Source organism: Schistocerca piceifrons, chromosome X (assembly GCF_021461385.2).
Source record: "Schistocerca piceifrons isolate TAMUIC-IGC-003096 chromosome X, iqSchPice1.1, whole genome shotgun sequence".
In the NCBI taxonomy this organism is placed as follows: domain Eukaryota; kingdom Metazoa; phylum Arthropoda; class Insecta; order Orthoptera; family Acrididae; genus Schistocerca; species Schistocerca piceifrons.
The window spans coordinates 847,321,710-847,348,756 of record NC_060149.1 but is presented as its reverse complement, the minus strand read 5'-3'; the positions used below and the strand labels follow the sequence as shown (position 1 = coordinate 847,348,756).

The 27,047-nt window shown below is 42.6% G+C and overlaps 1 protein-coding gene across 1 annotated transcript in view; it reads left to right on the top strand.

Moving 5' to 3' along the window:
* Positions 1-1,056: 1,056 nt before the first annotated feature.
* The window catches only part of LOC124722949, a 50,583-nt gene continuing 24,592 nt past the window's right edge, over positions 1,057-27,047 (top strand). The window contains exon 1 of the mRNA XM_047248115.1: positions 1,057-1,245. Coding sequence (XP_047104071.1) covers positions 1,074-1,245 — 172 coding nt within the window. The 5' untranslated portion in view covers positions 1,057-1,073. The remainder of the gene's footprint in view (positions 1,246-27,047) is intronic.

The following is a 27,047-nucleotide window of genomic DNA, read 5'->3' as shown; positions in this document are numbered from 1 at the left end:
CCCGTGGAGGCCAATCAGCTGCTGATAGTGCCTGCACACGATGTACATGGTACGGAAACAACTGGTTCTCCCGTAGCACTCTCCATACAGTGACGTGGTCAACGTTACCTTGTACAGCAGCAACTTCTCTGACGCTGACATTAGGGTTATCGTCAACTGCACGAAGAATTGCCTCGTCCATTGCAGGTGTCCTCGTCGTTCTATGTCTTCCCCAGTCGCGAGTCATAGGCTGGAAGACGCCGATCAATTGCTTCGAACGTCTTCCTGTCGGGACACCTTCGATCTGGAAATCTGTCTCGATACAAACGCACCGCGCCACGGCTATTGCCCCGTGCTAATCCATACATCAAATGGGCATCTGCCAACTCTGCATTTGTAAACATTGCACTCACTGCAAAACCACGTTCGTGATGAACACTAACCTGTTGATGCTACGTACTGATGTGCTTGATGCTAGTACTGTAGAGCAATGAGTCGCATGTCAACACAAGCACCGAAGTCAACATTACCTTCCTTCAATTGGGCCAACTGGCGGTGAATCGAGGAAGTACAGTACATACTGACGAAACTAAAATGAGCTCTAACATGGACATCAAGCGTTTCCGGACACATGTCCACATAACATCTTTTTTTTTATTTGTGTATGAGGAATGCTTCCTGAAAGTTTGGCCGTACCTTCTTGTAACACCCTGTATATAACATTCAGTCTCATCACAGAAACTTGTGCCTTACAACCTTTGGTCGCTTATAGTTTTTTTAGTGTGGTAATTTTAAAGATGAATTGCAAGAAATTTTTCACATTGAGTCAATTCTGTCAAAATGGATGTCGCAGTAAAGATCCCCGGCATAGTCATCGTGTGGCTTCTACAGCATCAGCGTGTAGATTTTAACCCGAGGATGGGTGTAGAGTTTGAGATCGCGTTGCGGCACGTAGAAACTCGGGGAAGAGGTGCTTTCTGGCCGAAGAATAAAAGGCGAGCGGCGGCGGCAGGGCAGGTGCTGGAGGGGAGAACCGGCCGTAGGAAAGCAGAGGCGGCGCTTTCGCTGGCCAGTCTCGGGGCTTAGTGCTCGCGATGAGGGCGACCAACGTGGCTCTGGCCGCGCTCTTGCTGGCCCAGCTGCTGGCGGCTCGCGCGCAGGACGGCGGCTTCGAGCTGCCTGTGCAGCTCATCGGCTTCCCCGTCATCATCTTCGCCGTGCGCGCCTCCAACTTCGTCAAGAAGCTCGCCTACTCGCTCAACCCACGTAAGTCACTCTGCGACTCCCCACTCGACTCTGCGTCGGGGGCGTCATTTGCTGCAACAACAAATCCGATCTACTCCAGGACACTATTCTCAAACCTTGTCGCTAAGCAAATACAGGCGAAATAGGTTTCGTCTTCTCCTTCGGAGCGGAAAGTTCTTAAATTGTGGAACGACTGGGTTGTTGTAATCGGGAAAATTTTAGACCATTCGAAAAGATAAAATAAGACCAGCGCAGTAGAAGTGGGTGAGTACGCAGTACCAATAATTTCTTCTCATCGTCATTTTATAAATAATAAGTTCCTTCGTACCACTGCTGCTCACACTCCCCTTCATTATTTTATCGTGATTCTTGCCTAGCAAACATACATAAAGTCTCCAGAAACTGAACGGTAGACAGACGTTGTCTTGAAACCTGTCGAACAATTTGCAAGTTCAGTCTTATAGTCTCCTGTGGAAGAACTTTCCCTGTCGCTTGCCTATGATTGAGGAACTACTGTGCGGTGTGGAATCCTTACCAGATAGGATAAATTGAGTATATAGAGAAAGTTCAAAGAAGAGCAGCACGTTTTGTATTATCGAGAAATAAGGGAGAGAGTGTCATTGTCATGATACAGGATTTGGGGTGGATGTCATTAAAACAAAAAACATTGCGACGGAATCTTCTGACGAAGTTTCAATCAGCCGGCAGCTGTGGCCGAGCGGTTCTAGGCGCTTCAGTCCCGAACCGTACTGCTGCTGCGGTCTCAGGTTCGAATCACGCCTCGGGCATGGATGTGTGTGATGTCCTTAGGTTAGTTACGTTTAAGTAGTTCTAAGTCTAGGGGACTGATGACCTCAGATATTAAGTCCCATAGTGCTTATAGCCATTTGACCCATTTTTGAAATTTCAATCACCAGCTTTCTCCTCCGAATGCTAAAATATTTTGTTGAAGCCGATCTACATAGGGAGAAATGATCATCATAATGAAATAAAGGGAATCAGAGCTCGCACCGAAAGATATAGATGTTTGTTTTTTCCGCGCGCTGTTCGACATTGGAATAACAGAGAATTATTGTGACGATGGTTCAAATGGTTCAAATGGCTCTGAGCACTATGGGACTTAACTTCTAATGTCATCAGTCCCCTAGAACTTAGAACTACTTAAACCTAACTAACCTAAGGACATGACACACATCCATGCCCGAGGCTGGATTTGAACCTGCGACCGTAGCGGTCGCGCGGTTCCAGACTGTAGCGCCTAGAACCGCTCGGCCACCCCGGCCAGCGACAATGGTTCGATGAACCCTGTACCAGGCACTTAAGTGTGATTTGGCGAGATTCACGTAGATGTAGATTTCTCATTTTTTTATACAACTGACTCTATCATACAGTGATATTCATCTGGGTAAGTTCCTTGCGCCATCCTTAGGTTACGTTAGTTCTACTTCATTATCACACTTTCCTTCAACGTCAACCGTGTTTTTAACCTCTTCTGTAGACATTGTACAAGTTGACATATGTCTTTCAGGGTCTAACGAGTTTTTCATGATACTAACCCCGTAATTATTATGATAGGATTCCTCATTTCCTGAAATAACACAGGTGCACATTAAAGGACTGTGGTTTGTAAACATTTCTGGTAGCTGGGAGCTTAATATGGTAAGGACCTCGTAAGTGTGGAGAGTTGGACGTATGGCGTACAATGGGAAGCGACTATACGCTCAGTGATAAAATTTTAGTTTATAACCAAGTAAATATGATGAACTATCAGCAAATTTCTGAATCTCTGAGATATTCTGCGAGTAGAGGTTGTTGCAACTACTTACGTTGTCTGTAATACTATCGATAATGAACTAACGTTAAATGTCGAAGCTATGGTGCACCATTACTAATACAGAGTAATCACAGTCAGCACGATTCGACTGCCACCGTAAATCTCTCTCATTTCTGAAAGCAAGAATATCAACAAATAACCCGCACTAGTTTTCTGTTCCTACAGTTTCATAGTGCTTGTTTAGCTGTAATACCATCAATGCGGTGCCTCTCGTGATCCCGATTTGAAGAATATGTAAAGTTACAATCCCACAGCTACTTTCTTATCTAAAATTCGTTACTTCCAGACGGAAATGTATTTTTACATCTTTGCCTCAGAAGCCTGAAGATTGGGGTTCTTCTTAACTATGCGTTACATGAGAACTGACTCAGAATTTCCTGTTCATATACAGGGTGTGTCATAATTAATGGCGCAAACGCATACAGTTGAAAGTTCACGATACTAGAAGCAAAAAAGTCTCAGTAGACGTAGGGTCGAAAATGCATACCTTAAGAGCTACGGACAAGTTTTCATCTTCGATACTGTGAAACAAATCTCTTCTACTGCAAGTTATTTGCTTTCCATATTTTGGGAAGTAGTGGTATGGACCAAAAGAAGAAACAAATGTCCAACAAACATGTGCTCTAAAACGCATACCTAAAAAGTTACGAGCGCTTGATCATTAGAAGAGTTGTGTTTCAAAGTACCTAAGATGAACAAGTGGTCATAGCTCGTAAGGAATGGAGTTTAGAGCACATGTTTAATGGACTTTTTTTCTTGTTTTCGTCCATACTACCAGTTCCAAAAATGTGGAAAGCAATGAACTTGCAGTAGAAGAGATTTGTTTCACATTATCGAAGATGAAAAATTGCTCGTAGCTCTTAATATACGCATTTTCGACCCTATGTTTACTGAGACTTTTTTGCTTCTAGTATCGTGTACTTTCAACTTTATGCATTTACGTCATTAACTATGATACATCCTGTATTTATATTCATACCATTGTACTATAATGAAATGGAAGCTAAGCTCTTGAGATTCGTTTTTACTTGCCTGGATGGTGTACGTATTTCCCTTGAGGTCGCACAAAAGTCTTGGAAAATAAAACGTCTCTGTCCGGCTCGATATCGACGTGAGGCTCACGCCAACTTTCCCTTCCTGTCGTAAAGTAAAAACTATTTTGTTCTTCATCAATTTCGAAACTGAAGAAAGAAAAGACGTGTATACCTTATATAAGAGACCTCAGTGAACCAATCTCAACACATTGTGTGGTGGAGAAAAACGACTGGATGAGAAGCAAATAAAACGATTGTTAAAAACCAACTGCCGAGTCACAACACTGATACACAGTTCCTCCACTGAGGTGACACGTTAGTCCTCAGAGCGAACAAACAAAAAGAAAGTTGGTTACACTCACTCTAAATAATCTGCAGTTTTTGCCGCTGTTAAACTGCTGACTGCTAAAGGTGGAATCGCTGATTAACGTAAGAAATATTTCAGAGGAATGCCCTATGCAAAAAGAAGGCGAAAAAATTGGCGCAGTGTTTCGAAACAGAATCAGCCGAGAAACGTGTCTCACTAGTATGCACAAACACGCTGTGAGGTGACGAAAGTGGAGCGGGAAAGCTCGAAAGATGCAAAGCTGACATCATATTGCTGTCGTAAGCTACAGAAACGGTCAGGAGAGAGTTAACTGTACGTATTGGGACGTCAACAGACTGAGCCATGAAATAAAGGGCCTGCAATGAGAACCTTCTAACAATTAAAACGCGAAAGTGGGTTTACAAAAGGAATTAATATTTAATAAATGACCAGTTTGCACACATTATCTAAATTCATTAGAGTTCTACAACAGTAACTTTGATGCGAATATGAAAAGCATCTTCTTTTGTGAATTGTGGGAGATATACCGTGGCTTGGATCGAATCTACAGCTTCCAGAAAGATAATGAAATTGTAGATTTTTTAATTAGACATGGCGTGCTCATTATTAGTCTCGAATCATCCTCACAGCTGTATATCACACCAACAATCATGGAGATAGTGAGTCTAATCGTGAGCGCTGTAGAATCTGTGAATTTTGACATGGTGGAAACAGTTATAAGTCAACTATGCACCCATTCTGTAGAGCACTGGAGAACTGAGCATAATCATCGTCTTGTACAATAAAATCAAGGTTTAGGTGTTCTTGGCATCATCTTTCCCACAGAGGGTGGACAGCACGTGGGAGTATCTCTTTGGTAATAAAAATGTACGCCTATCATTGCAGCATGTCTCTCAGTAGTAGGCTATAGGGATATAACAAAAGCGTAAAGCGTAATTTAATGGCGGTTCGAGACATATCCAATCTGAAAGCTCCTGATCGGTAATCTGTCAGCTGACGCATTAGTACAAATATTTTTAGGCGATTCCACAGTTCACTAAGAAGTAAGATGCGATCTCCTTCCTTCATAATGAAAGGAAGTCTGCTGCCTTCTATCACAAAGCTATTAAGTCGTAATTAACCACAACTTCGACACCACATCATGCAACAAAGACAAAAGGATTCGTCTACTTTGTTTTGTCATACATACACTGTGAACCGAGACAAACGTCAGTCAGTCTAACATATAGCTACTTTGTTTTCGGTTGCATTAGATGTTGCTTTATTTAAGCTCACTTCTCAGTTTTCAGCTGAACTGACAGGAGCTGTAATCGCATATTACTTTACTGAAATTTTATCGCAGTATTAGAATGTTTGAGGATATGTTTACGAAGTCGAAAGATCAAAACCACAACACAAGGTGTGAAAAGAATCATAGTTTGCTCTGTGTACTATAGGAAATTTTTGTTCATCTGTTTCCTCACACACGTGTAAGCATTCATGCTCAAGTCCCAGCTTCGTCTGCTTCTAACCTTCAGTTAGCCCGAAAAAAAAGTGCCCCGTCATCAAGACTACCTGTAGCCATTTGGGCGTTCCCGGCTGTTATAGCTCGAATGGTGCCTTTTCGTAGGCCATAGCCTGTTTGCTAACTTATCTTTTTTATTACAGTCTCACAGAACACTATACCCAGCTAAAAGTGTGCAAAACGAAATTGTGTCACATACACAAAGCAATCGGTACTGAGGGCCAAACGAATTGGATGCTGAGTAACTGCCATTGTATGACTTCATCCAGAGTAAACCCGAACTCTGCTGAAAAAATTTCGGAAATTCTTCAGGAATATTTTCTGAGAAATTTGGTACAAATGACGCATAGTCTCTGGTGACACGGTACAAAGTAATTGCATTTCGGTTGCTTTCCTAGTCCCATTTATCTCTGTTTCTGTATCACACTGGGCATATCTACACGGTATGAGTCGTGTGTTCTGTTTAGAAACAAAATTGTTCCATTCACTCGCTTTACTTGCTGCTGACTACCGTATTGGCCACAAGTTTGCAAGCAGTACCGCTCGATTCTGCATCATGTTTGCTTTTCCGGCAGTGTTATTTTTACGTCAACAGTGATAAACAACAGTGTGGATAGGTCTGCCGATGTAGCACGTTGTTTCACTGAATGCGACGGAAAAGACACACGATGACGCTACGCTCAGACATTCTTGCACATACGTCAACCACATGACAGTATTTTTGCTTCTCATAGTTCTTGCATTACTCTGTATTTTGTGTTGAACGTTCTGGTGATTGAAAAACTGCAGCCTTTTAGAGGGTCGTGGCCGTATTTTCACAGAAACATAGGTAACTGGGGTAACAAAACCGAATAAATCACAATTACATTATTACTCTATAGGGAGCCACTTGACACCATGAGTCCCTTATCAGCAAAATTTTCATTGAAGATCCCCGCACAGCTTCCTAAATTTTGTCGTTGCAGTTTGTGTTCACCCAGTAAAACATCAGCTCAGAATTTCTGATATTTTGAAAGTATCCATCAGTTTCTGTTATAAACTACACAGTGGTAACAGGTATAATAGTTGCTCATGGATAAAAAACGAGAAGGCCTCCGCTTACAATGTGACACAGCGAGAGCTTGCTGGAATCTCCATGACGTCACGCTACGAGGCGCCGTCTCACTTTCTCCGATTGCTCGCCGCGACGCTGAGCAACGCTCCGTGCCAGCGGCCTGGCGTCTGCGTCATTCCACTTTCTCCACATACGGTTCTGTTATGGCATCACTGGCAGTTTGCGTTCCTTAGAGTTCGAAGTTTCTGGCCGTCATATACAAACATGAGTGACGCACTGTGTCGTAACGACTATTAAGCAGTTACGAATCTTAATAATACTTACGGAAGAAGGAAGGGAGTGCAAGGTTTAACATCTCGTTGACGACGAGGTCATTATGGACAGAGCCTGGATGGGAAATGGAGGAGAAACGAAACTGGTCCATGTACTTTTCAAAGAAACTATCCCGACACTCGCCTCAGTCGACTTAGGTTAACGAAGTAAAACCTATGATATGAATTGCCGTACGGGGTTTAACCACAGTCCTCCAGAATGCGGCTGCACTGTCTTAATAACTGCGCCACTTAATAAAAGACATATCGTCGTGATCCGTAATGGAAATCTCGTATCTAATGCTGAACCACTGATGATGAAAGAGAATACGTGGCTGTATTATCGTTTGGTTGTTGTTGAAAAGAGTATGACAAATAACATGAAGTGGGCCAACCATCGAGTTTCTTCCTGTGGTTAAAAAACTTTCGAAAGATCTAGCATGTCTGTTTATCAGTGAAATCATGCCAGCAGAGTTTTGAGCAGGCTTCAGGACTGAGAGTGTTTCGAACAGCGTTACTCTTGTTCTTATCAACAATTACTGCAATTATTCGAAGATTTTGGCATGTTAAGTAACATGTAATTACAGACAATCAGAAAGTATCAAAAATACCTGAACATACTTTTGAGGGTAGACTCCTAAAACCAAAACGCCAACATGTGCAGTTCACAGAAATAGTTCACATTGTCATCACCTCAAAGAAACACATAAAATTTGTTCAAAATGTCCACCTATAACTTCTCAAAATGTATGAACTCGTTATATCGTGGAAACTCAAATGGTGTCTGAAGTCTTCGTTGCCGGCCGCGGTGGTCTCGCGGTTCTAGGCGCGCAGTCCGGAACCGTGCGACTGCTACGGTCGCAGGTTCGAATCCTGCCTCGGGCATGGATGTGTGTGATGTCCTTAGGTTAGTTAGGTTTAAGTAGTTCTAAGTTCTAGGGGACTGATGACCACAGCTGTTAAGTCCCATAGTGCTCAGAGCCATTTGAACCATTTGAAGTCTTCGTTGCTTTCAATAATATGTTGATAAGGGGCCACTATACTGTAAAGCCCATTATGTAAACCAATTCGTTTATGTGTCCCCATTGACGAAAGCACTGATGGTGGGCAAACGTAAGGCTATAGAACAGGTCTTCTTTTATCTGTCGGTCTGTCATGGATATCGATCAGTGCACCTTTAGATATGAGACTACAATATGTTAAAGCCACATTACACGATTAATTTTTCTCGCTGTCAGGAACTTAATCTGTGGAATGTATGGAAGAATTCGTCATCATTTGAAAATGAAGCCCTTTGTTCTCCGCGGGTATATGCAGAGATCATTACGTCGGGGTGCAGAGTGCTTTCAGTAACGCCATTCGAGAAAGTTTCATGAATTGAATCAAAGCTTCAGCTTGTCACTGACTCCTCTTACCTTCCAAACTCTAAGGCGGTTCTTCCATCGTTTTGTGAGACTACAGCATCCGAGAGTACTAACAATTGCGGGGACGTTGGATTATATACAGATTCAAAGTTGTTGAAGATAATGAGTTCCCTTACTTTGTACACAGCATTACAGGCGACCAGATTAAAATTGTGCTGAATTTTGGAAGGAAAGTCATGGAGTCCGCAACAAGTTGAAGCTTTGGGTCAGTTCGTAGAACATGCTCGGATAGTGTAACTGGTAGCGCACTGTCTCCGAAGGCCATACGTTAATTAATAATCATAAATTTCACACGAAAATTTCTGTCAATAATGAGCAGAATACGGAGCATTTCTGGATTTAATATGTTTCCGAGCCTTTTCCTTGTTTTTTTAGTGCAGTCCATAAACTTGATCCAGCCATCCCATTTGTTCATCTGACGTATCGCGCAGTGAGCTTACTAACAATATCGATGACATTACCACTTTCATTCTTTAACTGTACTTTATCATTACACGTACAACGGTGGAACTTCTCTCACCAACGATAATGGATAGAAAATAGAAGCTAGAGACACATTTCATGCAAAACCAATACATCTGCAGCCTATAATGCAGCCCAGTAGGTACTGGGAGATGAAGAAGCTTGCACAGGATAGAGTAGCATGAAGAGCTGCATCACACCAGTCTCAGGACTGAAGACCACAACAACAACAAACAATAATGGTTTATGAAGTGCAGTAAGTCTGTGTGCGGAAGATAGATCCGTAATTCAAACCGAGTGTCTCCGTTAGTTTTACCATCGTGATTCCTCACTTGGTTGAAATAGGACAGAGAACTAGATTCCCGTCCTGTTTTAATCTAGGTTAGTAAGGATGGAGCATTAATTCAGTTGTACTCGAATGGAAGATAGAGTGAGTCTACAATACGTCCATTCTGTCGCTGACGCGAAGTAGTTCAAGGAAACGTAAATCATGATGTCGCTCAGGACGTCGTGTGGCCCAATCCACCTGAGTGCCATGACACGTTCTTAACCACTGCGCCGCTTCGCTCTGTTTTATGTTGTGTTTATTTGTATACCACATCCTAACATTTAAAGCCGAGTGTGCTTTTGCACGAGTTACCTGAATTCTAAGAGGCTTATCATCCTCGGGGAGATCTCGTACTGATTCGTCAAGAAGCCACAATAAAATAAAGAGATGGCGTGGGTGTTCTTTGACCCTGTGTGTACACTTCGATTTCGGCAGAATTCTGTATCCATGTCTACACTCTGTAGGCCACGTTACGGTGTGTTGCGGATGGTACTTCTGGTATCACTATTTGTTTCCCGATTTCCTGTTACATTCGCAAATGGCGCGTCGGAAGAACGATTTGTGGAACAGCTCTGTATGAACTCTAATTTCCCTGATTTTCTCATCCTACTCATTCCGCGAAATGTGTGTATGAGGAAGTAATATATGCTGAGTTCAACTCCATAACGCTCTCGCGCCATCTAAACGATCCGATGACGGGTCGTCGATCCTTTGAAGTATTCCTGCGTTTTGCTTGCGTAGCAGCTTTCTTACAGACAACAGCATCGTCCGTTAATTGTCCGACAGAGCCTCTAACGTTATCCACTAGATCATTTATGTTTACTCTAAACAGTAACGGCGCTATAACACTCTCTTAAGGTCCTCTTCGAATGACCTTCACATCTATCTGTTTGTCCAGTCACAAATCTGGTCTGATACTCGGCAAGCTCGTATTTGGTTCATTAAACGACAGTGCCGAACTCTACTGAATACTTTCTGGAAGTCAAGCTACCAAGAATCAACTGGGTGCCACTTTCTACGGCGCTGTGGATATCATGGACGAACTGAGTGAGTTGAGTTTCGCAAGATCCCTGTTTGCGAAAGCCGTGTTGGTTTTTACGGAGGAGAGTTCCGTGCTCCTAACCTGTCTTAATGACTGAGCGTAAATCAGGTTCCTCAACTGTACAACAGATTGTTATCAGCGTTACATTCCTATAGTTATGTGCATCTATCCGACGATCCTTCTTGAAAACGGGAAGAGCCTGCATTCTTTTTTCCAATCGCTGGGCCCTTTCGCTGCTCCAGCGACCTACGACGAACAGCTGCCCGAAGGGGAACCACTTTTTCTCATGATTTCTATAGAATATCACAGGTACATCATCCGATTCGTCTCAGATGCCTTTCCAGTGTTGAGCAATTTTCATTGGTTTTCTATTACAGGAAGATGTTCCGCAGAAACGTTTTCAGTAGTGGGAAAAAGACTGCGGACGTGTATGGACTAAGATTGGTATTATTTTGAAGGCGTAATCACTGATTAAACATATGCAGTGGGTACATGACTTTGCAGCATTAGCCTCTTTTATTTCATTTACCGGTAGAGCGCAAGAGCAGTCAGCAATAAACTGCTCATTCACTGCCTCTATGTATATCACTTCAACGAAACTTGCGTCTGCCGGAGAACGTATTTCATGGTGTAAAAACAGTCATCGCTCGAATGTGGTACTTTACTCAACAGGAAATTCAATGTATCAGCGAAGGCCTATATGTAGCGAAAAATTGCGACGCTAATGGTATTATCGCTACCTTAGGCTTGACAGTATCCTCTATGCCCTGTGAAAAGAGTTGTCTCCGCGCCGTCACCTCGTTTTAACTGTTTTGAATGTCTTTCCTTTCCATATTGTCCACTGCTACTTAAACGTGGTGCTATATTTAGAGAGCACTTGCAGTTTCCAGAATGACAAACGGAAAATACAAATTCAAAAAAGTAGTAGAAAAACTATATTACGTACGAGAACATTACCACTCAGACGTTTTTGCAGTTTACCGGTTGTCACTTACGGAGCCCAGGGAGATACTGTTTCTTGTCGAAGAAACAAATCGTAAACTGTAATTCTTCTTGTACTGTCACTAACTGCGTGTTACAGAGAATATGACCATACAATATGCAGTAAAACGCATTTTAATTGTTCTAACTTTACTAAAATTCTGTGACACTTTCCTCAATTCAAGGTCGAGATTTGTGCTCCGCCCACAGTTCAAATATCTATAGTTGAGGAGTATATGGTTAACAAACCTCTCTCTCTGGCCATTAATGACAGATTTCGAAAGTGGAGCCGCTACTTCTCCAACCAGCGACCACCTGCTGTCCTTATAAGGCTGAGACAGAGCGAGGTGGTGCAGTGGTTAGCACACTGGACTCGCATTCGGGAAGACGACGGTTCAAATCCGCATCCGGTCATTCATATTTAGGTTATCAACGATTTCCCAAAATCGCTTCAGGCAAATGCCGGATGGTTTCCTTGTAAGAGAACGGCCGATTTCCTACCCCATCCTTGAAACATTCCAAGCTTGTGCTTCGTTTCTAATGACCTCGGTGTCAAAAGGACGTTAAACCCTAATCTTCCTTCCTTCTTCATAAGGCTGAGATGTCCCTGCTCTTTTTCTGTCACCATGAAAAATCCTCCATGATGTAGAGACTGAGTCTCCGCTCTCCGTTTGGCAATCAGGCCCATTATTTACGACGGACAATTATTTAACAGACGTATTTCGGCTCCTATAAATATTGAGAATATTGTAAGTTTAGTAGCTATCGTGGGTGCGGGTGATACGGGATTACGCGGTTAAACCAGCTTTCCGTCTCGGAGACGTTGAAGCAGATGTTTATGACTTCCTGAGCCCAACTGTGTGTTTTGATGTCATTGGATACAAATGTAGTAGCTCCATGATCCATTCTAGCTTTACTTTCGACTACCTTTCTTAGTAATCCGATGAGCGACAGACACTTTCTTACGTTGCTCTGTTCGTTATTTCCACTACGCGTTGAATAATGTATCTGCTTCTGTCTTGTCTTAAAAGAAAGAAATATCACTAACAAAACCGATTTATGGCCCCGAAGCAAAAGTTTTTGAAAATTATTAATGATTTTTTATTCGGAATCTTGTGAATACAAGTTGTTAGGATTCGGGTGCAGAGTAGAAGACTGGGGCAGGAACGTGGAACGGTCCACAGCCTCGGTGAGAGGGCGTGGCCACCAAGCGACAGCCGGACACGGTGGTCTCCGAGGCCGCTGTGTGGTGAAAGGCTGCCCTACAAACCAGTTCAAGTTTTACTTCTATCCGTTTAACCAGCAACGTTCTTCTCTTTCATGATCAGTTAAGCCATCCATCTGATTTTATTCTCTTTGATTGTAGCTTTATCCCGATTGGTCTTTGTCGAGATGATGTCAGACTATTACAGATAGCTCTGACGAGCAATAGAAGTCAACTACAACGTCAGATTTTTTTTAAGGGAATTAGGTCGTGGTCCGAGGCATTCTTCTCTACCTAACGTTTCGGTCTGCTGAGCTTGTTCTAGTTTCATATTGTTGCACAGAGAAATATATTGAGGTGACTAAAATCATGGGATAGCTATATGCACATATACAGTACGTATAAAAGGGCAATCATTGGCGGAGCAGTCGTTTGTACTCAGTTGATACAGGTCAAAAGGTTAGCGACATGCTTCTGACCACACGACGGGAATAGCAGTTAGAGCTAGACCCATAGGACACTGCATTTCGGAGATCGTTAGCGAATTCAATATTTCGAGATCCACAGTGTCGAGAGTGTGCCGAGAATATCAGATTTCAGACATTACCTGTCTCCACAGACAACGCGGGGTCGACGGTTGGTTGGTTGGTTGGTTGGGGTTGAAGGGACCAAACAGCAAGGTCATCAGTCCCTTGTTTCAAACGTGGTCCTTTCCGATAGTGTGACATCTCAGAAAAGTCAGAACGATAAAAGGGGAAAGGCTAAAAATGTAAAAGGGCAGTCATGTTGTCAATGGTAAAAACAAAATGAGGTAAGTCAGCAAGAGAGCGAACCCAACGCTATGCTAGAGGCAAGAAATATCCCACCTCTGAAGCAGCAGAGGCAAGACCACCTGCGACTTAAAAGGTGCAACCACTAGAATGTAGAAGTGCGTATGGGAAAAGGAGACTAACCAATCCTAAAAAAAAAAGATAGAAAGAGAGTAAAAGAGGAAGAAAAGAGGAACTCTGCCAGGGAGGGGAGCAGCACTGCGCGTTGCGAAAGACAGGTCGGAGGCGGTCGATGTTGGCGTTCGAACTTATCTCCGCCGGCAAGTCAAGACTTGCGTCAGCGGTTCCGCCCATACAACACTTTGTGTGCGTTGTCCAGGACGTGATGTTGATGATGACATGCATTTGTAATGCTCGACATTAAGGTCTCTTTCGCCCGACGTCCGTGACAGCTTGCCACTCTGTTCTGTCGCGAGTCGCACACCAGCTCATCTGCGTCCGTAACGATGTCTGCTGGCGAGGACACTAAAGAAGTATTACACAAACTTCATATCATGTGTAAATTCATTGAATAAAGTATCTGATCCTTGATACACGAATAGTTTCTTAGCCTGTAACGTAGGTTGGTCTGTCAGACATAGGAATAACAGATGTCCCTCGGATAACTTAAAAATGCGTTTGAAATCGGATGGTTGTTGCTAAAGCAATATTTTCTCCATTTTCACATTAACAATGTGATAACTGCAATGAAAACCTCAACATCTGTGTCTGTGGGCTTTTTGACTGGCATACAGCTGAGTCATATTGGTGAGATGGAAGTGGCGAACAATTATTGTGGACAGTATGGACATAATTTGTGACATGACTCATTTATAATGAAAATGATGATGAAAAGTCAGAACATTTATACCTTTTACGTTGCTTCAGCTTATGCATTTATATTCTGCAAAGCGTTGTAGAAGAAAGTTCGTTTATATTTACTGCCCCTTGAAGAAGTGTAGAATAACTGCTTACATTCCTCTGTCCGAGAAGTTGGTCTAATTTTACAATCCAAACCATAACAAATTAGTATTTCAGGGTTTACCAGATACTACACGGTAGCCCAAGAAATAACAGCAAAAACAGAGACTTTCCAAACGCTTTCATGTGATGAAAGATACTAGCAATGCCGTGTAAAGTACTGGAGAATAATACAGATGTATGTGCTAACGTCACATAGGGTTTCATTATCGATAAAATATTGTTCTTTTCAATGTTTCATGTTGCAAGAACTCTGGATAAAGACTGTCGGCACAGAAATAGGTAACAGTGATGTAGTGTAAAGCTGACAGAGACAAACTATTCAAAATATATCTTCATATTCATAAATTCAAAGGTGTTCATATGACTACAAAGACTGGTTAGATTACGGCTGACGTTGTTTTCATGCTTTGTTTTCATGCTCTGTCTTCTTGTAACAAAACAGAAACTGCATCATCGCGCAAGTAATAACATTCTCTCACATTTTTATCTAATCGGTGCAGTATTGCATACCTATTTGGTGACTGGAAAAGTATTTGCACACACTTCGTGCATGTATTGTGTGCATCAAAGTAACACTAAATATTAAATAAAGTGTTGTCTGAAATTGTTACCTTTCCTAGCCATGATGCAGAATTTCATTTGTGGTAGGCATTACATCGTGGGTGTTGAGAACATCCTGGAAGTGGTAGATGAAGATCCGACCATAAATACCCGCCGTATAAGTGCCGCAGTAGAGGTTCCTCAATCAACTGGATGGCGCTTCTTCGGAGACAACAGTTCCACCCATTTCTCCTGCAGAAGGCACAGGAGCTGACACCTGTACACTGCTCTAAGCGTCAGAATTTTTGTCATTGATTACTCAAGCACCATGCTGCTGATCGTCGGGCACTGCTTACCCATGAGAATCCCCTTATCGTGCGGTTACCATGAACGCTGGTAACATGCACGTGTGGGTGTATGAGAATCCTCGCGTAACTACAATAATCGTTTTTCTGTGAACATTTAGTCTCATATAGTCAGTTATTCGGACCACAGTGTCTGACTGCCAGGGTGTATCGACAGTTTTTGGAGCATGAACTGTGTGGTCTGCTTCACGATGTCTCACTCGTTACACGAATCAGCTTATGGTTTATACACGACAGTGCCCCTCAACATTTCAGTCGGGAGGCAGAAGTTAACTGCACACACTTCGTGGGAGTGTAATGTATGCGTCAAAATAACACTAAATGTTAAATAAAGTATGGTCTGAAATTGTTTTCTGTCCGAGCTGTGATTCAGAATATCATTTGTAACAGGCATTACATCTTCAGTGTTGCTTATTCTGATTAGTGGGTAGGTCGTGCAGGACTAGTTGCCTGGCCTGCCAGGTCTCCAGATCTTAAAGCCCTGGACTTCTAGCTTTGGGACCTTCTCAAGGAGTTCGTGTATGTTGTTGCAACTGAGAATGCAGCACAACTACAGCATCGAACTGGAAATGACGGTGCAACTATGCACAGTTAGAGAATAGAAGCGTGCAACATTCCAATAGCAGTAAGACGTCGAGCACGTTACTGCCTTCACCTATACGGACGTAATTTCGAACATGTTTTGGGGGAAATGTACGCTACGTAGATGTGTCGAATTTTGGGTGCTTACGCTGCGTTGCTGTCTGAGAAGAATTGCTTTTGAGTTGTTTGTGTCGCACTTGTGAACCCTACTCTACTGCATGTCTTGGAAATAAAGCAATTTCTGACAAAACTGTATTTAAGATTTTAGTCTTATTTTGATACATACATTCCATCCACAAAGCGTGTACAGCTACTTTTGACTCACACTATATACATACGAAACTTCAGTCATCAGACAGACACATACATGGTGTACTGGGTATGTGCAGATGTTTTTATATGTGGTACCTTAATGCAGGGCGGCGCACGAAATGTGTTACCAATTGTTTCATTCACAATTTACGATTCACATTAGATATCCCACTGGGATCTCTACAGCAGTACCAGCAGAGCATGGAAAAAGAAATGAGTTACGAAATGACGTGTAATTCACGATACTGCCGTTAGGAGACTAGTGAGCAGCAATGGCTGACAATGGAAGACTGACAACACAGCAACGATCGGCAATTGTGTTACTTTTTCATGAAACGAAAAGCTTTGTTGTGACTCAGAGGCGTTTTCGACAACACTTTAACACACGATGGGTCCCTTGCAAGAAGACCATCCACAGGTTGTACGATAATTTGTACAGGAAGGAACAGTATTGGAAGCGAAGCGACCTCGGCCTAAGCCTGTTTGTTCGCCGGAGAATATTGAAGCTGTACGAGTTGCTGTACAGAGAAGTCCTGTGAAATCGTGTAGAAAGACAGCAGTGCAACTGGGAATATCCAGACGCTCCGTTCAACGCATTCTTAAAAGTAACCTCCATATGTACCCATACAAGATGATCTGTGCACAGAAGCTCACTGAAGAACACAAGCAGCAGAGACTACTGCTTGCTCAGTGGGCGGAGAATAAGGAAGAAACTCTCAACAACGTTTGGATTTCAAACGAGGCGCATTTTCATTTAGACGGTGTGGTTAACAAACAAAATGTACGCTTTTGGGCCACTGAAAACCCCCGAGTGTTTCATGAACGACAACATTATGCTCCAAGGATTACAGCGTGGGCAGCAATTTCCAGTCACGGACTTACTGGGCCCTTTTTCTTTGAAAAAACTGTGAACAGCGAGCGTTATTTGAGCATCCTTCGCAATAGCTTCATTCCACAGCTTCTTGCTACTGCCTTGCCCTTCAACACGCAGTGGTTCATGCAAGATGGAGCAAGGCCACATACTGCAAACACTGTGTTGGGGTTTTTACGCGAGCATTTCGACGTGCGGATCATTTCACTCAGGTTTCCAGGTCGCGTCAATGACGGACAAAATTGGCCCCCCAATAGTCCAGACCTCAATCCATGTGACTTTTTTCTTTGGGAGTACCTAAAGGAAAAAATTTTCCCGAAACGTCTACGTGATTTAATGGAGCTCAGAAGACTTATTCTTCAAGCTTCCAGCGAAATTACGGAAGACATGTGCCGTTGGGTAATCACTAACTGCCAGCTGGTGTGGCCGTGCGGTTCTAGGCGCTTCAGTCTGGAACCGCGTGACCGCTACGGTCGCAGGTTCGAATCCTGCCTCGGGCATGGATGTGTGTGATGTCCTTAGGTTAGTTAGGTTTAAGTAGTTATAGGTTCTAGGGGACTGATGACCACAGATATTAAGTCCCATAGTGCTCATAGCCATTTGAACCATTTTATCACTAACTTCAGTATTCTTTTCAAGGAAGTTAGGAAACGAAATGGTGGATATATTGAGCACGTGCTGAGTTAGAACAGATCTCCATGGACGGCTCTTCATTGTAGTACGTTTTCCTTTCAGATTGTATTGACAATAAAGCTTATATTCAAAAACAAAATGGTAACACATTTCGTGCGCCACCCTGTATGTATATACATCAGTGTGTTGTCTGTGTTTTTTTCCTCTGTATCGAACAGTCTTCCCACAGACACATCACAAACTTTATGACCTTATGTTTTTTACACAGTAGTAACTGCACCACTAGGTGGACTACGCCTGTCAGTACAAACTAATCATGTTAAAACCACGCATCCACTCTACAAGGCCTGAACTGCTGATAAGGGGAAAATATGCATTAATGGCTTGCTCTTGCCAAATGTACTTGGACGCACTAACCAACCTAAAAACATGTGAATTGTAGTAGCTATAATTATTAGTCTGCAAATGATGTAGCTATTGATGTAATGTTGTTCCGTACACCATCGTCAATCACCAACAAAAATAACTGCACTTATACCAGTTATACCCTGTACATACATGGAATTTCGTTGAAATGGAACGCAGTTCAGAAGAATTACTGGTAAAATATGAGAATTTTCTTGGCATTCTCGTCACTGAACGTGTATAAATAATACACAGGCAGTTCTAGTCATTTTGTCCTAGAGACGGTAATACTGCCTTTTCATTAAGTTCACCAATATGCAACTGCAAAATACACAGTGCATATTGCCGCTTGTACATGTATCTCCGAGCAGAGCATCATTCGTCCCTGTAGATTAAATAATCCCACACGGAATTATAGTATCCAGCGAGGAATTGTGTTTGTACCTTTCGTCCAAATGTGCCATGCAGCCAGTAGCACTTACTATTACCTAACAACGTATGAATTATAGCAGTAGCTATTTTTCAGGCGCATAACAAATTAACCGAATCCCACTACTCAGGGAAGTGTTAGATTTATTACTTTCTATAAGTAAGTCTAAAAGATGCTGAATAGTCGTTAGAAGCAGGATCATTTCCTTTGGGACAGCGGCCATAGGCGGTCATCGTAAACCAAAAACCAGAGCATGGTGAGAGCCTGAGGCGGCTGTACAGTATTACAAAAATATTTTCCGAAGAAGCTTAACGTGAGCCAGGAAGTTCAGTGCATTTGCGATAAGAAGTAAACATTCACAAAGGTGGTGCAAAAACTTCTCGGTTTACTTGTCGCGTCAAATCTGGGTAAAATTTCCGGCTTTCGACGAAATCCACGATCGCCTTCGTCAGGAGAAAAGCCGCGAGTGAGCTTTTCCTTTACCCAGATTTGTCGAGACAAATAAACCGAGTATCTTTCATACAAGGATGTCGCCGCGAGCAATTTCGATTTCATTAACAAATGATAATACATTTTATTCAAAGAAGGAGAAATGCGACCCACAAAATGTTAAAAACGGTTTTATTTAACAGTCAGGACAGCAAAGCTACCAGTTTATGATTCACATTTCAGATTTATCCTGATTACGTGGTAACCTGGCAGTTACGAGGTATAGGGCCCTCACAGTTTCTTTTGGCGCGTGGAGACTATTTATCCCCGAATTAACGAATTTTTCCTTAATCAGGATCCAGCTGAAGATGGATTATGCATGATCCCGAAATCAGTCATTTTTTGGAATTTCCGATCCTATGCACTTAAATTGCTACTGTTGCTCGGCATGCAGCTGAGAGGCGGTGGCGATCACGACAGTCTTTCTCATGTGCAACACAGGGCGGCCATGAGCGGGTGGCCTTGCTCCGGTTCTACCTGACAGTCGCTTACGAAATTATCCGCGTCTCCACTCACCGCGAGAACGAGAGGCAATCGATAATTCGTACTTCACTAGAGTCTCTACATTTACGATAGCTCGTTTCTTAACTTTCATGGAATCAGAGGTAGTAGAAGTTTAGAATTAAATTACAGTTTTTTTTAATTTATTGGCTTGCAGTTCGTGCCCATACAGCCATCTCAACAGTGAAAAGATGATACGACAGCATTTGTTCTGACAACGCAGAATATACAGTACTTTGAAGTTGTACTTTGGTACGGTGTTACATATGCTTAAGACTAGTCATGGGCCGTCGATAACGCGAATTTATTGTTAGTAATAACGGTGCGAAGATAAGGACGACACAGACCTGGCCCCTGTGCGGAGAAAATCTCCGACTCGGCCGAGAATCGAAACCAGGCATATTCAGTTAAGACTCTGCCGCACTGACCCTGTAGCTACCAAGAAGGTATTGTCAACTGTGCAGCTGCTTTGTTATCTAAGTGAAGATTATATATTGACAAGAACTTATTCACTTACATGTAACTTTAATTTATGGGAAAGTTAGTACCTTATCGGTTAAACATACTAAAATTTTTGGACTCTATGGTACTGAACTGCAATAACTGCAGATGATAGTAATGCTGTAAGAACTAGCCATATATTTGCCTACATGTGGGTAGCTTGTTTGGTCGTAATAGCGAACTCAAAACCTGTCAGATAGTGCCCAACTATATATCAGAAAAATGGAACACCAAGCTGGATTATTTTTCAGACATTTGTTAGTAAACGATTCAGTTCAATGATTTCAATCTCTGTATTCCATGCACTTACACCCTACATGGGTAATGCATATCCAAACAGAATCGACAGGCGTTAATTACAATCAATCCAGGTTTATATCTGTTTGTGACTCTGTCCTCAGCAAACGTCTATGACGTATTCATCTTGACTCCATGGAGAATAAACGTACAGTCTCTAAATAGATGGAGATGTAGTTGATTAACTTAATTCATCATTAGCATAGGCACATGAGAACTTGGTACATGTGTCAAATACGTCTTCTGTTTTCAAGTAAGGATACGACACAGGATAAGAATTGAGGAGCAAATATTTGAGTCCAATAGTAACTAATAATTTACCATAGAAGAATAGCGCAGTGCTATCTCTAACGACCTCGTCGGTTGACTAAGCGTTAAACCCTAAGACTTTACTTGTTCTTGTTTCATCCACTAACACGAATAAGATTATATTCATTTGATGGTCCTGCCCAACTCTCTCTTCGAAAGTATTTTTAGCAATACTTTTCTTAGAAAGTATCACCAGTCGAACTATAGAACGACACATCTTACACCATGTGAATGAAATTCATTCAGAGCATGTTCAAGAAAGCTGGAATCTTTCTTTTTCTTGAGAATGCAGGCTTTCTCGGCGAATCTCGATGGTAAAATCTTCTCGGGTTGACAGCCGAGTCAATGCGTCGTTTTCCGGCCACGTTTCAGCAAGTTTCTTACTTGCCATCCTCAGGCGAAGATGGAAAATAAGAAACTTGCTGAAACGTGACGGAGAACGACGCATTGACTCGGCTGTTAACCCGAGAAGACTTTTATCATCTTTATTTTTCAGTCTATTTCTTCTTTCACCCTGAGACAGTCTAGTAGTTATAGCGCTACCTGATTGATCTATATATACACTCCTGGAAATTGAAATAAGAACACCGTGAATTCATTGTCCCAGGAAGGGGAAACTTTATTGACACATTCCTGGGGTCAGATACATCACATGATCACACTGACAGAACCACAGGCACATAGACACAGGCAACAGAGCATGCACAATGTCGGCACTAGTACAGTGTATATCCACCTTTCGCAGCAATGCAGGCTGCTATTCTCCCATGGAGACGATCGTAGAGATGCTGGATGTAGGCCTGTGGAACAGCTTGCCATGCCATTTCCACCTGGCGCCTCAGTTGGACCAGCGTTCGTGCTGGACGTGCAGACCGCGTGAGACGACGCTTCATCCAGTCCCAAACATGCTCAATGGGGGACAGATCCGGGGATCTTGCTGGCCAGGGTAGTTGACTTACACCTTCTAGAGCACGTTGGGTGGCACGGGGTACATGCGGACGTGCATTATCCTGTTGGAACAGCAAGTTCCCTTGCCGGTCTAGGAATGGTAGAACGATGGATTCGATGACGGTTTGGATGTACCGTGCACTATTCAGTGTCCCCTCGACGATCACCAGTGGTGTACGGCCAGTGTAGGAGATCGCTCCCCACACCATGATGCCGGGTGTTGGCCCTGTGTGCCTCGGTCGTATGCAGTCCTGATTGTGGCGCTCACCTGCACGGCGCCAAACACGCATACGACCATCATTGGCACCAAGGCAGAAGCGACTCTCATCGCTGAAGACGACACGTCTCCATTCGTCCCTCCATTCACGCCTGTCGCGACACCACTGGAGGCGGGCTGCACGATGTTGGGGCGTGAGCGGAAGACGGCCTAACGGTGTGCGGGACCGTAGCCCAGCTTCATGGAGACGGTTGCGAATGGTCCTCGCCGATACCCCAGGAGCAACAGTGTCCCTAATTTGCTGGGAAGTGGCGGTGCGGTCCCCTACGGCACTGCGTAGGATCCTACGGTCTTGGCGTGCATCCGTGCGTCGCTGCGGTCCGGTCCCAGGTCGACAGGCACGTGCACCTTCCGCCGACCACTGGCGACAACATCGATGTACTGTGGAGACCTCACGCCCCACGTGTTGAGTAATTCGGCGGTACGTCCACCCGGCCTCCCGCATGCCCACTATACGCCCTCGCTCAAAGTCCGTCAACTGCACATACGGTTCACGTCCACGCTGTCGCGGCATGCTACCAGTGTTAAAGACTGCGATGGAGCTCCGTATGCCACGGCAAACTGGCTGACACTGACGGCGGCGGTGCACAAATGCTGCGCAGCTAGCGCCATTCGACGGCCAACACCGCGGTTCCTGGTGTGTCCGCTGTGCCGTGCGTGTGATCATTGCTTGTACAGCCCTCTCGCAGTGTCCGGAGCAAGTATGGTGGGTCTGACACACCGGTGTCAATGTGTTCTTTTTTCCATTTCCAGGAGTGTAATTTGCCACACAGATTGCAGTAAATTCTATAAATTCCAGTCTGTCCTTAAGGTGTAATGATATCTTTAGTGTTGAACAGAAGATGGGGAATAGTATTCCTAGTGTAAAAAGCTGGAGCATATTTCCTGGATTTTAGTTTACTGGCAAGAACCTGTGACGTCTTTCCCACATACAGCCGGAGTGTCCATTTGTTATCAGTGTGATTTTGTGCGATCTGAGGAGGATAAAGGAGAACTGTTATCCTCTGTCTCTTCTTTTTGCTGAGTATGTTGTCAATCAGTGTAGGACTATAACCATTACTCTAACGCTGTTTCTATAATTATTTTCAATTCATTTTCAAAATCTGTGTTAGTTTGGGGTACAGGTAATAGGCGGTGCACCCCTGGAGTGGAAGGCTGCTTGTTTATGTGCTACGGGATGCTGGAAACTGGCGGGTATTATTGTGTCTGTTGAGGTTGCGTTCCTGTGAAACTTAAATAAACGCTATTGGCTAATGAAGTCAATGGTGAGGTCCAAAAAGTTAATAGACTTCTCCCAATTCCTTAGTAAATTTCATTTTACTGTGATGTGAATTCAAATGTTTAAAAAATTAGTTTAATTATCAGTTTGTCCATATGACATAGCAGCCTGTGCCATTAATCACTTGTAGAATATTTATATTTTGTACACTGTCTTAGTTTTAACACTTGAATATTTAGGTATCACATCATGTTTGTGTTTTGTATCGCTACAGTCATAAAATGTCACATACCTCTGTACAGAATTCTTTGTGCAGCTACGAATTCTCGATGAAGTTGTGTGGACTATCTGTTTAGCATTAACTTATCTGACGATGGCCTAATAAACTGAAGCCAGTTCGTAACAAACTAATAAATATTATTCAGGAACATTAATACATTGTAACAAAGTTTTTGATATGTCTATGTTCGTCCAAGAACCGACGAAATATTCCATAAAAACTATATTTATTATATGTCGACACTTCCTTCACTCTGACTCGTTAAACGGTGAAACTGTCTGTCTACAACAAGACACTAGAGACTTTTTTGATTCTGGCTAAAAATTTCTTACCCTTGCTGTTAGTGTCCCCATGACATATCAAAAGTCTTCGTTTCGTCTGCTGGGAAAGGGAACAAGTTTTGTATCCATGCCAGGATATCTTCAGCAGAAGTCGGCATCCTCAAAGCTCGCCAGCAAAAACCTCCTGGATCACCTGCATGAAAAGTACATACACTACGGATTTTCAGGTCTAATCCAATCAACCAAAAATCTATTTCCGTAGTAAATGAAGAAAGAATTGGAAATTAGGGTATCCAGCGAAACACATGAAATCGAGGGTCGAATGGTTTACTCGAAGATGAATGAACACTGTGGTTGCTTCATAGACCGATGAAAGTAGTAACATTAAATAAAATTCAGTACAGAGAACATCGGTCCTGGTGGTCTAGTAGTAAAGCACATGCCTAGAAACCGATTTCGTGTAATCGAATGTCGGTCGGAGCATGAAAATTTTCAATCTGCCTTTAATCTAACTTCAGTATTTCAGTGGTTTACAGTCACCAAGAGCGACATGTGGTTTGGCTTACGCGTTGAAGTACAGATACCTCTTCCCCGGTTGTATAAATAGAGTAAATCAGAGACTCGCAAGTTGCCTAGGTGGTTTGGATGACTTGGACGTCGTCATTGAGCCACTCGAAATTAGTAGAGGAAATAGAAGTTAAACGAACCTAACCCCGAAAAAATCATTGAAATAATAAAATAAAATGTTGGAGGACAAGTTCTAAAATGGTTCTTAATGGTGTGAGCATGTTGGATGAGTGCATTTTTTCCCGCAATTTTAGGACAATTTGTAGGTCTGCTACGTTTGAAGTGGTGAACCGAATCTCATCCACAGTGACGAATTTGCCCACAGGGTAATCTGGATTCTTTTTAAAAGGTCCAAAAGTGTTCAATAATTCGAATACTCATTGGGTTTTCGTGAGATTTCAATAAATTTAGAACTACTATTGCACAGAGCTATGCCACAGTTAAATCTTCTTCTTATATGTTCCATGTTCCTTTTTGTGATATGATCTGGCGTCAGCTATTTCATACATCTTCAGTCACCGACCTTTCAGTGCTATACGGTATTTTGCACACAATGGATGTTTTCGCCAGTGGTTGCAGTTCTGCTACGTCCTTCGAATGAATTGCCTTTAAGAGAAGTACGCAAAGTTTGGAAGCGGCCATTCCTTTTTTAGACTGTTAAAAGTGAACGACCGAACTATTTATCAACCATTATCAAGTTTGGATGACTCTCTGTTGACTACAAACTGTCAGAGACGAATATCTAGTTCTTCCATATAAACTAAACACTGACAAAACAAAAACTTTAAGAACCGTATAAACATAGCTTCTGTGTAAATCAAGGTGACACTTCATTCACGTTATTGCCCAACATGTGTCAGTATAACAAAAAAAGTTGCATTGTTTTCAGTGGTCTGTCGGCTTGATCGAAAACGTTTCATCGTTCTCTCGGAGATATAAGTTGGCGATGTTACTTGAAATGAAACTATGTATATGCTTCAAACTTGTTTTTAGACAAGTGTAACGTCTTTCACAGGTCAAAAAAATAACATTGAGCTGGCAGCTTCACAACTGCAGGTCATGCCTGCTCGTCAGAGAAATATTACCTGCCAGACATACAATATGTGACCCAAAGTATCCAGACACCCACAAAAACATACGTTTTTCGTATTAGGTGCGTTGTGATGCCACCTACTGCCAGGTACTCCATGTCAGCGACCTCAGTAGACATTAGACATCGTGAGATGTGCGCTCCTTGGACAGTTGTCAACTGTCAAACGAACCACTCAAACTAGAAGGCCAAAGATGACCTAGTTTGAGTGGTTGGTGTGACAACTGACGACAACTGACCAAGGAACGCACATGCCCGTGCGACAAAAATCTTCACGATACCAGTTGACAGTGCTGCATTGGTTTCTAACACGAGGGTTACACGATACATGCAGGCCTGAAGGTAGCATAATGCAATGCCGAAACTGGTCGTCGAACTGTTGGTATTTTATGACTGGAAGAAGATATTTACTCCGACCCGACATTTTGAACGTCCTAAACAAAATGGTTCAATTGGCTCTGAGCACTATGGGACTTAACATCTGAGGTCATCAGTCCCCTAGAACTTAGAACTACTTAAACCTAACTAATCTAAGGACATCACACACATCCATGCCCGAGGCAGGATTCGAACCTGCGACCGTAGCGGTCGCGCGGTTCCAGACTGGAGCGCCTAGAACCGCTCGGCAACACCAGCCGGTGAACGTCCTAAACTGTCACTGACCCACGACTACTTCCGAGTGAGCACATTCAGTAGTTAAATAGGCTTCTTGTAAAGAAGTGCTCCCCATAATGCCTCGTAATCTCCAGAAAACACACCACGCGGAGTTTATGTATGAAATGTTCACACTTGAATATCTCATAAAATAAGCCACTTACAAAGCTCAAACTTTCACACAATACTCAATACTGTAGTCGGTTTTCTTCAACTACACAGGTAGCGATCAAACGGGCAAATTTCTTCATTTCGGTGCAAATTTGGTCAGCACGGTTTAACGTATGTGTCTACCAGAAGACGCCTCCTGAATTCCTATTGTCTGGTATGTTACGCAGCCAATCAGATCATCTCGAGCGCTCCGATAGTTGCGGTTGGTTTAATGTCAGCCAATCAGATTACCACAAGTAGTTTAGAGTAGAAATCTCGTAATTCCGAAACTAAACAAAATTTAATGAAAACAAAATACGATCCCTTCCTACGAAATAAATTTAATACACAGACCCCTTCTGGCTGCCTTTAACGAAATCAAGCTCACTCAGACATAGCTTACAAATCCCCCTATTGCACAACAACCTTCTGACACATACTTTTACAAAGTTTTAATAAAATATCACATTCTCACTATGTCCTGCATTCACTCTCTCAGTCTCTTCAAAATACTCACACTACTTTTAACTACGTCAGAAATCTGTGGTAAATAAATTCCAGAAAATTCCAGAAAATTAGATTATTTCAATCTATCCTCTTGGTTATAGTTTAAACTTATGCTATAGATGAGTATGTTACAGTCCCTAACTCCGGTTCACAACGATAGCATGGTTATTACGTGTTTTAGGTAAAAATTTGTATCTACGAAAGTACTGAAGTTATCGATTTCAAATTACAATAGTATGTTTCTGTTATCCATTTAATTTGTTATACTATGTATGAAAAAGGTCGATTAATACTTAATACTGCTCCTTCATATTCG